The 13,889-nt window shown below is 29.1% G+C and overlaps 1 protein-coding gene across 7 annotated transcripts in view; it reads left to right on the top strand.

Annotated features, from left to right (window-relative positions):
* LOC129908116 (phosphatase and actin regulator 4) overlaps nt 1-13,889 on the top strand; it is a 413,058-nt gene that overhangs the window by 206,470 nt on the left and 192,699 nt on the right. For all 7 annotated transcript variants that reach the window (XM_055984423.1, XM_055984416.1, XM_055984418.1 and 4 more), the window contains exon 4: nt 8,925-9,425. In XM_055984423.1, coding sequence (XP_055840398.1) covers nt 8,925-9,425 — 501 coding nt within the window. The remainder of the gene's footprint in view (nt 1-8,924; nt 9,426-13,889) is intronic.

Consider the following 13,889-nt stretch of genomic DNA (forward strand, 5'->3'; position numbering starts at 1 on the left):
AAACAACAGCTTTTTATGTGTAAATGCTATATTAAGCTACTGGCTGAAAATCTTAAGTTTAAAGCTTCTTTAAAGTTAAAGAAGCACTCCGAACATTATACATTATTTTTTAATCTCAAATACTATTTTGTGATAGACTGGAGATGAAAGCAAAATTGTGTACCCATTTTAAAAGTAATTTCACATCCGTATATTTTCAAAGTATGATAAGTCCAAAAGCGTTTTTTTTTTTTTATCTTTTGAACTATCGCTCCAAAAATTAAAAACGAAACGGTATTTTGTACCTAGGCAAAAGTTCTACAAAATATATTTTTTATAAATTTTGCTACACACATCAAAGGAAAATAGAACGTTTTTTTCTTCTCCTGCAAAATTTTAAATCATGGACTTATTATGTTTTGAAAATAATGATTCATTTATAAAAAAAATTTAACCTGTGTGAAAATATGTTAACAATTGCGCTCATGGGCAGTCTTGTCCCAGTCATATCATATCTGATGTACTGGGGTCGAATTACAGCATACGATTACGATCATTCGTTAACGTTTTTACTATTTAAGAAAAAGTTAAAAATTTTATTTTTTCACTGTTAAAAATACAACTGGGGTCGAATTACGGCATACGATTACGATCATACGTTAACGTTTTTACTATTTCTGTCTCTATTTAATTATTAGAAAACGATAGGGACACATAGCAACTATTCGTTAACGAACGTATGCGGTAATTCGACCCCTGACATGACACATGAAAAATTTGATGAAAAATCACAAAATTTACCATAATTCTTCGGCGCCTCAACTGAGCTTGGTAAAACTTACAGACGTGTTCGATTATACTAAAAGGCACGTATTTTATATTGCAAGTGTTGCCAATTTTACTTTTTTTCATACAACGTAGTACAAAAATGGTCTTGCCCTAGGGCCGCCAGATAAAATAATATTAATGTCGGGACAACAGGTTTTAAAAGTCGGGAAAAATCGGGACACCAAACAAACTTATTTAATACATTTTTTCATATGGTAAAAATTCCCTGTTTTGACAGTTTTCTAATTTTGAATGCGGACTTAAAATATAATGGAGTGTGAATAAATTAAGGCTTACAGCTTTTTATCTAAAGCTGGAAGTTTTTCATTTTGGAAATTCTAAGCTTTTGGCATTTACCAGATTTCAATTGTCTGAACTCTAACGAAAGTTATAGTGCTTACAAACATCAAGACGCCACAAAATATCTCAAAAACATGTTTGTAAATTTGGGCCGGTAGTTTTACTATTCATTTATACACGTGTAATAATAAAAGTGGTAATATATTTTCACCAAAAGGGAAACAACACGTAGCAAATGTTTTTAGGAAGAAAATGTCACCTCAGCTAAATGTTTTCGAGAGAGAACAAAAATCATTTTCATCAATTTCAAGGGTAAAGCCATTATGAATGTGTTATATCTGAGGTTTCAAAAACTTACTTTTCATTGACATTTCAACATTGTATTTCTGTTTTAACGGTTTAAAAAAAAGATCAAAATGTTTGATGAATATGATTGTTCGAAATCAATTGAAATTGCTTCACATCAATAGTGATTCATTACGCAGTCACATTTTTTTCTTGCCGAACGATTTCAAACAAAGACAGATTAAAAAACAGAATGTCGGGACAATATCGGGACATTTTGTTAATCGGGACGTCTGGCAGAACCCATAGGCGGTCTTGAACCCCATTTCCACTATACTTTTTTATTTAAACACGAACATTGTTCCAATATTTTTTGTAAAAATAAGACCGAGGATCAGAATGTGTGTATTGCAAATGTGGATTAAATGACGACGCTTTTGCTGATCCTGAGTAATGTTATCTTAACAATAATGCTAAAGTCAGGATTTAAACGATAATAATTAATAATTATTTTGAAGCCTGTCTTAATTAATTTATTAACAAATTAAGCTAAGTTAAAATTTTAAGAAATCGAGAGTGTTTCTTCACTCGTACAAATTAACAGCAATGTAAAGATGGAAGAAAAGGTATTATTTTTTTTGATACAAACCATCTACATATTAATACCTTTCAATTTATCAATTATGTTTTAAAATCAATTTTTTTCATATCGATACCTTTCCGTAAGAATATATTAAGCGACTTTTTTTTTTTTGAAAATGACTTTTTGATGTGGAAATATACTATAAGTTGAGGGCTACGTTTTGGTACCATTTTGGTTGTTCTATCATGTATACAAATTAAACTAGAGAGAAAATAAAATTGTGCAGCCCATACATTTCATTCACAATATGAACTTTTCACGGTACTATATTCGAAACTAGTCTCACTCGTATGCCTTTGGCTTTAATCCCATACAATTTTTTACCATTTAATTGGTAAAAAGCAAAACATGCTTTCCAAAAAAGAATCTTCAAACCATGCTTCTGCCTTTTGTTTTGGTTAAAAAGGCGTTACCTTGTTTATAAAATTAACAAAGTGGTCACAACGAGTTACAAACTACTAAAAAAATTCTTAACAATAAAAATGTCTACGTTGTTCTTCCAATACCTTACTCACAACAACACCGACACAGCCAATTCCATTAAAAATTTTTAAAGATTCTGATGAACTTAATAACACCTTTCGAATGCAGTTCAGACGATGCGATGGTGGAACGCATTCACCATCACACCACTACACCTTTTCATAAAAAGCAATAACTCATAATCGAATTCTCTGCAATAACGTGTCCCAAAGAGCCTGTCATCTCCACTACCACTAAAGTCACCGTTCAGAATCGGTTATTGGGCAACAAAATCCCTTTTAGGACGACGACGATAAATCGCTTCGGTTTACTCTCTGATGACTTTACATCACGAGACACCCCCTCGCACTTCCTATCTACACTGATGCATTCCCTGTATATATTGGCAATATTAAAGTTGAATGGACTACGATTATAAAGGTGGTAGAGAATGGATAGGTTTGTATAGTATAGTCTGGCTCCGGTGATAAGCAGCGATTTACTACTCAATGCCAGAAGCCGGATATGCAATCAGGAAAATGCGTTCTGATGATGACTCTCTTTCCACCTTATGGTTTGAAAGTCCTGTATGAGTCTTCCCTACTACTCATATCTGTATACAGTGGCGTTGAGGTTTTGTTTAATGAATCTCTTGACTTCCTGTGGCGTTTTTGTATATCTTGTAAAATGCATACAACAGTAATGAATTGGCAGATACATTTTGTATCTTTTTATTTACAGTCTCGCTAATTTGTAATTGATGAGCTAACTACACTTGTGTTGTGTATTTATAAATCCTTTTCATATAAAGAAACGAAAAGGAGGATTCTTTGAAGCCGCCTGATAAATGAATAAGAGACCCTATTCTATTTGTGCAAAACCTACACGTTGTATTGGTTTGGTTGTTGTTTGTTTATTTTTTTTCCAGTTAAATGTCAAAGGATTTTTTGTGTGTATGAAAAGCGCCATTGGAATACCTAAAAAGGGTAACTAACCTGCCTTGTTGTGGATTCCATTGTGATAATGATGCTAACATGCACGAATGGTTGACAACAAAAATGGGTATGAAGGGGTCGCATGAAATTGTTCAAAAAAAAAAAAAAAATTAAACTTTTGCGTAAAAAATTACTTTGAGAAAATCGCTTCTTGAAAAACTTTTCAACTGCATACAAAAACAAGATAGAAACAGACAAAAACTTTGGAGGTTTTCAGTTCTCAAATAAAAAAAAAGCAACAAAATCATTTTGATTTGCTGCTTTTTTTTTATTTTTTTTGGTATGACCAATTTCAATTTATTTCCGAATCCCTTAAATTCCCTTATTTGTAGATACACCATAGTAATTTTTGCCATAAGTAAAAATTAACTGAAAAGAACTCTCTGGAATTGTTCGCGCCTTCGACTTATGAATAATAAATTATTGTATTTGAATTCTTTTATTTGTTTGTCTCTTTTAATTGAAAAGAAGGAGAAGCAGAAAAAGAATGCTTGTTCGTGCGACAAGAACTGGGGGTATCATTCGGTGTTAAGAATTCTAAATGAGTCAGAAGAAGGGAACACACAAAATGTATTGTTCTTTGGAGTTTTGAATGGTAGGATTGCCACTGGTCCCTTTTAGTTTGAATTAATTTAAAGAAAATAGCACCTAGAAATTTTATGGGTCGGAGTGATATTGATTTTGACAGCTTTTTACACTTTTTAAAATAAAATTTAAAAATTTTTTTGGCATTTTTTTCTAAATAAAAAAATAAAATACTGAAAAATATAAAATTTGATTTAAAGTCACAAAAACTTTTGACTTCCAAAAAAATTGAAAATTTAAGTTTTTTTTTTATATAAAATTAAAAAACGAAAATTGTTATGCGATTAAAAAGGAAGTATCAGTCGACACATAAGATCAAAGTTTAATAAAATTTATCGGTCCTTTTTCAAAAAATTGATTTTTCAAAAAAAAAAAAAAAAAATTAGTTAGGTACCGTTTTTTTTTTTTTAAATCCAAAAATAATTTTTGTTTGAATTTTTTATTAATTGTATCATTGAGTTAGAGCCGTTTACTGAATCGAAACTTAAGCATTTAAGTTCTATACATAAATCCTAATGTGAAGTACATAAATCCAGAGGAAAAAGTAGGGAATAAGATTTTATGTTCAATATAAATAATTTAAGTTTCGATTCAGAAAATGGCATTAAAGCGTTTTTGAACAAAAGAAATTATTGAAATAGGTCATGTCGTTTACGAGAAAATCAGAAATAAAAAGACCGTTCTATGGCAGTTACCGTTAATAACGGTCTTGTTTTGTAAGCAATATCTTATATGCCATATATTCAATTTCCCATCTAGTATCAATAAAAAAAACCTTAACAACAAGGCTTAAAGAAATTCCCTCCAGTGCAGTGGTTTAAACAGCAGCTAGAGATAGGAGATAGAGACAGACAGGCAGGTAGACACTCAAAATTTCTGTACCCACTTTTTTTTTGCATTCTCCATCATCTCAATGTCATCTCTGATTGTTATCTTGAGTTTGATTTTTTTACGAATTGTAAACTTGCCCTATGCTATAAAGCAAGTAATAATAATCTGAAAAAAAAAGTTGTCTTATTAGCTATTTTCTTGAAAATTTATTGAAATTAACGATTTGCTTATGATTAACGTTTTTTCGCTAATACGGTTTTTGCAGATTACTAGAAGAGAAAATAACCAACATTTAATATCGTTCCCATTTTTTGTGTGACTTATAGTTATGGCATCAGTTCAAAAAGGTTTTGAAAAATTCGTAAAAGTGTTAACCCAGAAATGATTTAAGAGATTTTTTTTTGTATTGTTTTTGGTGAAATATAAATTAATAGTTAATTTCTCAAATTTTTTTATTACAGAAGCCTTTTTTGTGAAAAATCTCACTTTTGGTAGGCACCACAGATTTGTTTTCATCCTTTCAAAAAATCATAAAGTAAACTTTTAGAAATTAAATTTACCGGAATTGATAGAATGTTAAATTATAAAAACGGTCAATTTCAGTACTTTTTATTTATATTTATATATTTTTTTTCATTTAAAGTTGTTGAAAAGTCCTTTAGAATATTCTTTTATGTGACATTATCGATGTTGAAATTAATATATTTGCTTATTCTAATTCTCAAGGAGAATAGATGATTCTTTTACGTTTCGTGTATAAAAATTATTGCATCGACAACTTGGATGTTTCCGTTTATTTTTAAAAACGTTTCACGTTTTAAGAAATCGGATTCTTTCTGTACCATGGTAGCAAGGGGTTTACGTTTTAGCTTTAGAAATTGAGGTTTCGAGTCATTAAATAGGGTTTAGAAATATGTCTTTGGCGTCGCGTCGTTTTTGAAAAAAATTACTAGAATTTTGACAATATTCATTATCTGTAAATTGACATAAATCTACAATATGTGTTCTCCACTTTTTCACAAACCATGTTAGAAATAAGTGGTTCTGGGAAAATAGGGTTCGAAAAAAAAAAAAACAATACAAATTAAAAAAGTGGCTCGGTAATGTTCTGGATTAAATATCAATCTTTCATAAAAACATTAGTTTTTTGCAATAGCTGTTGTATGGACCTCACAAACTGTGCAGAAGTGTTCCCAATTTCCCGATTTTTTTTTCAAAATTTTGTCCGGAGGCCTCTAAAGCTTATTTTTTTTAGTGTTTTCGTTAAGAAGTACAAATTTTTGTTTGATGTTATAAAATCTTTACGTTTAGTTAACAATCAGTAATTGATTCATTAAAAAATCTTAAAGGTAACCTTAACATAAAGTTGTCTTAGGTTTTCCAATTTCGTTCTGTTTTGTATTCAATTTTTATTTTTTGTTGTTTAATTTGACGAACGCCCTCTCGGATTTCTTTCGAATATTATTTTTCTTTTAAATTGTCACTTACTCGTATATCCAGGTCGTTGTCGTTTGTCCCAGACATTGTTTTTTATTTTTTTTTTGTCATTCAAAATTTATCTTCCAAAGACAAATGGAAGTGAATCATGTTCAAAGTACGTTGAATGTTTTTTAATTGAAAAATGAAAGTGATTGTTTTTTTTTGTTTTGCTTTTGTTATTTAAATTTTATTTTTATTTTCCGAATTTCTTTTGGTGACTTTTGTGGTTTCAAGTGACCATGACAATGAAATGACAGGTATCTGTATTTATTTTTCGCTTGCACAGGTTATTGTCGTTCATGCGGAAATAAAATAAAACGGTTCCTTGGAGTTTGCTAAATTTTGTTTTGGGATATATATTCTTTTAGGGGGATTTTTTAAAGTCGATATGAAAATGGTTTCATGGTCAAATATACGTTGACTTAAATTTTTCCTGAAGTGAGGAAAATCATTTAAATGATCTTGACATTTTAATGAAGGACAATATTGTTACATTTCTGGCTTCGACCTATATCCTTCAAACGTCCTTTGGTTTCATAAGTTGTAAAGTAACTAATATTTTTTGCATTTACTCTTATATCAGGGTTGTAAAGAATTTATATCTAATGCATTTTTTTTTAATTGCTAATTTAAAAACAAAAATATTTATTGCAAATAAAAAAAATTTGCATTAAAAAAAATTATTAAAAATACAAATTTTTGCTATTCATTAGCTATTTCAACTTTAATATTGAACCTATTACCTATATAATGTAAATTTAATGCACACATTTTGCATTGAATCTTGTTTTTTCAATGCAGAAAATCTTTTATTTTTTTTTTATTTGCAATAAGATTTTATTTTCAATGCAAGTATTTTTCAGTTATAATAACATGTTTTTTAAATGCAAATTTTTTTTATTTGCAACAAATTTATTTTTGTTAATGCAAATTTTTACTTGCGATATAGGTACTATATATCAAGTTATGCATTCGTACAAAAAAAAAAAGTTGAGATAACATTTTTCCATGACATTACGATGGTAGACAATGCCAAAAAAGTGGGTCCCGGAAGTCCGTCTGTCTGTCTGTCTGTCTGTCTGTCAGTCTGTCAGTCTGTCTGTCTGTCTGTCTGTATAAGGAGCTACAGCCTAAACGGATGGACCGATTAATGTCAAACTTGGTATGTAGCGTTATTTGGCGACTCTCCAGAGGGGTTTTTGGAATTAATTTTTTTGGACCAAAAATAACGGTACTTGTCATATACCGATTTTAGTAAAATTAAAATAGCTCGAAAACGGCTCCAACGATTTTGTTTAAAAAATTCAAATGTTAGTTTTACGCTAAGGTCTATATTTCAATGAAAAATTTTTTATTTGAAAATCATTATTAACGGTACCTGCCATAGAACCGTTTTTTTTAAATTCGAATATCTCCGAAACTTCTTATTCGATTTCAACGAAACTTTTTGTGAAGAAGCATTTATATAATTTAAATATAAACCAAAAATAAAATTTCCAAAAAAATAATTTTTGGATTTTTAAAAAAATTTTGAAAATTTTTTTTTGAAAAATGAAATTTTCGAAAACGGGACATTGAATTTTTTTGAAATTTTGTTTTTAGATGTTGATTAGTGATTTCTACAAAATGGCATTACAATTTTATTTTTAAACTTTTTTTCCAAAAAATTATTTATAAAAAATTGTTTTTTTAAAAAACGGCTCTAACGATTTTGAAAATTTTTTTTCTAAAAATGCACGTTAATATATCAATCAAAACTGCATACTTGTTTTGGAGGGCAATTTAATTTCAGATTTTATTTTATTTTTTTTTTAAACGAATTTTATTTTTTTTCCAAATTTCTACATAAAAAGTCTTAAAAATTTAAGCAACTTTAACTCCAAGAGCAAGTTCGTGCGACCCAGTCGTGCATTTTATTTTTATTTGCAATAATTTTTTTTTTTTTGTAATTTCAAATGCATTTTTTTTTCAATTGATATTTTTAAAACCCTGTCTTAAATTAAGTTGAATGAAGTACCTCTACCTACACACAAAATTATTGCGAAACAAAATTTTTGTCGATGAATCTTAGTCTACTTGAACGTACATTTTAGTTTCTTTTTCTTAATTAAAACTCTCAATTATACAAGATTTAATGCGAATATGAATACGAAAAATTTGGAAATCCTTTGATAAGTCCTTCTGGTTTTGAAACGAACAAAAGTTTAATAAGTTGTGGAACGTTGCTAAATAAAGTGCATGAGAAAAATAGTGTAGTTGTTAAAAATGTTCAAAAGCTCTTTTATCTAAACAAAAATAATTGCAACTTAACTTTTCAAATAATCTTAGAAAGCTTTTTTCGAAAAAGCTTTCGTTTTATTTCATTATCTATTCTAACACAGATGGCGCTTAGGTTTCTTAATTATGTATTTTAACCATTTAACTGTTTAGTCTAAAGTTCACTTAAAGTTTCTTCAAAGCTCTATTTCTAAGCTTCTAATCACAGTGGTACAAAAAGTTTGCTAACTATTTTATTTTATCTTTTTTTTTTTTTTAAGGTGAAGAATCCTACTACAACCAATCATCCAATGTCAACGGTTCTGTCCATAATAATTCAACGATACAAAATAATTCCATTACAACAACTACCACTGGTACAGCTGGTACAATTATATCCCAATTGCAACAACATCATCAACAACAACAACAACAGCAACAACAACAACAGGCAAATGTGCCTTCGTCACATTCTGTACAGCAATTCAATTCAAATTCCATTGCAAATCACAACAACAATCACAACAGTCATCAGAATAATAATTCTGGAATCGGTGGTTTAGGCGGTGGTGGTGGAGGTGGCGGTGGTGGCGGTGGAGGAGGAGGCGGAGGTGGTGGTGGAGGCGGCAATGTAAATAACAGTCTAGGTGTTAATTCATCAGTATCACATTCCCAGTCGGCACCGCATCAATTGGGTCAACCACCACCATTAACTCCATTGGCACAACATCACCAAGCATTGGCAGCACAGTTGCAAAAACATTTCGCCAACAACAGTATCGGTAAGTTTTGGTTAAAATATATTATAATTATATTTATTTTGACACTCATGTGTTTTGTATGTGTATGTAAAATACACATACATACATTACAACAAACCATAGTTGATTAAGGACTGAAGGATAATTTTAATTTTTAGATGGGTTTATGGTGAAAAATAAAATTAAATAACTAAAATGAGCAATTATATTTTTCAAGAATGAAAGAAAAAAAAAAAAAAAACATTATTAATTTAATTTTACTAAATTTAATTTGAATTTGTCAACAATTTGATTTTTACTTCTACGCAGTTGTTTGTGAAATTATGCTAATTGATTTAAACCACAGTTAGTGGTGGTCAGTTTACCACAGTGAGAAATTTGGATAATTTTTACTTGTGGTAATAGATAGCATTACAATATTTGTTAGTATAGCCGAAATAGATGTCTAATGACAAATCAATGATATCACCATAGGCGATGTTGAATACAGTAACCCAAAATTAGTTTCATTGATTAAATTTTCACAGGTCGATTTTTATGTGCCTATTGAATTCGCAGAAAAAAAAACAACGGTCCCAAGGCAAATTCGACTGAAATATCAGACCTTTCTTTAAGTTGTATGAACAGATGAACACTCTATATAAAATTTAAGCGTTGTTCAAAATTATACCAACAATAATTTGTTTGCTATCACTTAAACTCAAAATCTATAAAGTTTGAGGACACAGGTAGTTTCTTTTAAGAACGAGTTCAAATGCTTGGGTTGCTATGTTATATGATCGGCAACGAAAATAGATCTTGAACCATACCATAGATACTTTTCTAAAGAATTTGTGTGTGCTGATTTCGAATCCGAAATTCACTGGCACATTACGTTTTTGAAATACTTGAATATTATGAGGTCAAAAACGCTCTTTTCTAACGTTTGACGTTGAATTACATCACCGTAAAATTTTTTTCTAGAATTCATATTTCATCGTTTCAAATAGATTTTTTTTTTAAATTCATTTTTCCTAAAAATACTAAGACATTTTTGAAATCCAAAATCTTATTTTTTTGTATTTTTTTTTTTGTATTTATTTATTAATTAAATTTGCTGTACAATAAGAAATATAAAATTCTCTTATATTAAAATGGTTTTGAGATGCAAATGCCAGTGATTTTGATTAATTAAAAGCAAAATATTACAGAAAAGTATACAATACCTACAAAAAAAAGAATTTCACTGAAAACTAGTTTTTGAGACTTTTAATTTGAAATAGTGATGAGTTGAGCGCAAAAACTAGACGTGATAGAATAAATCTGTAAATAAAAAAATTGCACCTTCCTATTTAGAGATACAAGGCTTCGAAAATCGTAAAAAACCTAATTGACTCAATGAGTCACTCACTCGCTCACTAACAGATCATCAGAATTATGGAGGACTTCCTGTTCTTGTAGAAGCTTGAACCTTTACACAGTGATGGGTTTTGCTTTGTACATACACAAAGGAAAAAACAGAAAATTTTGAGATTTTCCATTCCGGGAGCAGGTTTGTAGATATCAATTAAAAAAAAAAATTTATTTGAAATTAAAAAAAAAAAATATTTTTTGCAAATAAAAAAAAATTGCATTAAAAATAAAATATCTTTGCAACTGATATTATATTTTTGCAACTGAAAAAATTGCATTAAAAAAAAATTATTTGAGCTGAAAAATATTTGCATTGAAAATAAAAAAATACAATTTTTGTTGTATAAATAAAAAATGTTCTGCATTGAAAAAAAAAATCAATGAAAAATGTGTGCATTAAACATTTTTTTTTTAATATTCTTCAAATTTCTTACAATTATTGCTATCTGACCATGCATAAGGTTCAATAGAATAATAACGAAGAAAAACAACAAAAATAACAAAAAAAAATTATTAAAATTATTATTAATTTAAGTCGAGTTGAGTCACGTGAACTTTAAAATTGAATTACACTTCGCGTCACTTGAATAGAAACAACAATTTTTCTTTAGAAAATAGCGATTGGCGCTTTGGTGAGGCAACTTAGTAGATTTTTGGTTTTGCATTTTCAAAGAGGAACTTTTAACAAACAATGTTGTAAAAACAAAAAACCCAAAACAGAAACCGTATGGCTACTAGTTGCGTTTTTTCGCATTACTTCACAAAAAACAGTTTTATTTTTGCGTCACTTGAATAGAAACAAGCTCTTAAATTAGATAAAAATGATGAAAAATCATGGACAACACTAATTTTAGTAAAGCAGTTTTAAAATTTGACATTATTTGGACATTATAACCAATTATGGGCTACGAGCTACCACTAGGCATCACAAAAAATGCTTAAATAGCAGCTAGCATTGGAAATGCACTTGCACTATGTAAAATCGCGAAAGATATTGGAAAATTTGCCAAATTTGTATGAGAATACTTTTAAAATATCGTAAACTAGTGATTGAATAAAAAAAATAAGACAGGTGAGACCCAAATCAAGAGCAGAGAAAAAATAATTTAAAAACTAGCAGCAATTTCCTTCACTTTGCCGCTAAAATCGGTCAAAAACGTGGTGTTAGTGTGATGGTTATGTGTTGGTTTGTTCCATCATGAAAGTTATAAAAGGTGCACAACATTTAAAAAGCCTCAAAATGCAAAATAACAACATTTTAAGTTCTACTAAGATTACAAAAAAGTTAACTATTTTATAGTTGCATTCGAACTGAAAAGAAGTGAGGTAAAGAGTGGTTTTTTAAAGGAAAACATACCAACTCAGATGGAACACGTTAATATTAGTCCTATTTCATTGGTTTATGAAAGAATAACGCCACCAAACTGCACTAAAATGTGTTACAGTAATACGCTTTGTTTTTATGATGTGCAATAGCAAAATTGAAGCTTCACGCTTCGAAAAAAGATGCAAACTTTTACAAAGAAATAATGGAAGAAGCTCTTGGGAAGTTTAGGAACGCGGAAAAACAACCCTCTTAGAGATTGCACAAGGATAGTTCCAGAAAAAACAACGCAATAGAAACAAAACAGATGCATTCCGGATGAAAACGAAAGTTTATTTCACTTATTCAAACCTTAAATTGTAGAAAATGTCATTTTCTTAATTTGTAAGAAGTTACCAAACACTTTTATCACTTTCTCCAATTAGGTCCACGATTGTGTACAGTACAAGTGCATTTTCAATGTTTAATTCTATTTATGCATTTTCTGTGGTGCCTAATGGTAGCTCGTAGCCCATAATTGGTTATAATGTCCAAATAATGTCAAAGTAAAATATTGCTTTACTAAAATTAGTGTTGTCCTTGATTTTTCATCGTTTTTATCTAATTTAAGAGCTTGTTTCTATTCAAGTGACGCAAAAATAAAACTGTTTTTTGTGAAGTAATGCGAAAAAACGCAACTAGTAGCCATACGGTTTCTGTTTTGGGTTTTTTTGTTTTTACAACATTGTTTGTTAAAAGTTCCTCTTTGAAAATGCAAAACCAAAAATCTTCTAAGTTACCTCACCGAAGCGCCAATCGCTATTTTCTAAAGAAAAATTGTTGTTTCTATTCAAGTGACGCGTAGTGTATGTTCAATAATAGTTAAAATAGTTTCTGTATAATCAAATAACCAAAATTATAAGAAGTTTGACAAATATGAAAACAAAATTATTTAAAGCACACATTTTGCATTGAATTATTTTTTTTCAATGCAGAAAATTTTTCATTTGCAATAAAATTTTTTTTCATGCAAAATATTTTAATTTATAATAAAAATTTAAATTTTTAATGAAAATATTTTTCAGTTGCAATACCTAAATTTTTTTCTATGCAAATTTTTTTTTTGATGCAAACATTTTTTGTTGCAAATAAATATATTTTTTTTTTCAATTTGTAATGGAAAACAAATGCATATAAAAATATGTTTTCGATCTATTGTAATTTAAATTTTGGAAACGGCTCTAACGATTAATTTTGATATGCGTAATGCCTTGAATAATTCTAACAAAACTGCGTTTTTCTGAAAAAATACCCATTTGAGCTCTTCCTTTTGCATGTGGAAAGTTGACTTCTAATACCAAAAAGTGCCAAGTCATTCATACAATTTTTAAAGAAGTAAATTGTTTAAACATTTTCAAAACGGACATTTTTATTTTTTTTATTTAGTTTTCAAATTTTATTCACTCAACGACACCCTTTGCACTGACGTATTCGAAATTTGTATCACTTTTTATTAGGCTATCATTTTTTTCTTTTTTGTTTTCTTTGTCTAATTATCCTGCCTACGACTTCTCTTTAAAAAACAGATTTTTACCCAAACAAATTGTATGCACTTTTTGATTGGATTCTTTGATTCAATAAGAATCTTTTTTTGGCAATTTTGTATGAAGTTAACATTTTTTTTTTTATATTTAACCTATCTTAATGCATAGGATGTTCTAATTAAGCTTCAAATCATTTGATTATCTGCATCATTTAAATGTTATTGTTTATTAGATGTTTTTCCATGC

The sequence above is a fragment of the Episyrphus balteatus genome, chromosome 2, assembly GCF_945859705.1.
Source record: "Episyrphus balteatus chromosome 2, idEpiBalt1.1, whole genome shotgun sequence".
NCBI lineage: Eukaryota > Metazoa > Arthropoda > Insecta > Diptera > Syrphidae > Episyrphus > Episyrphus balteatus.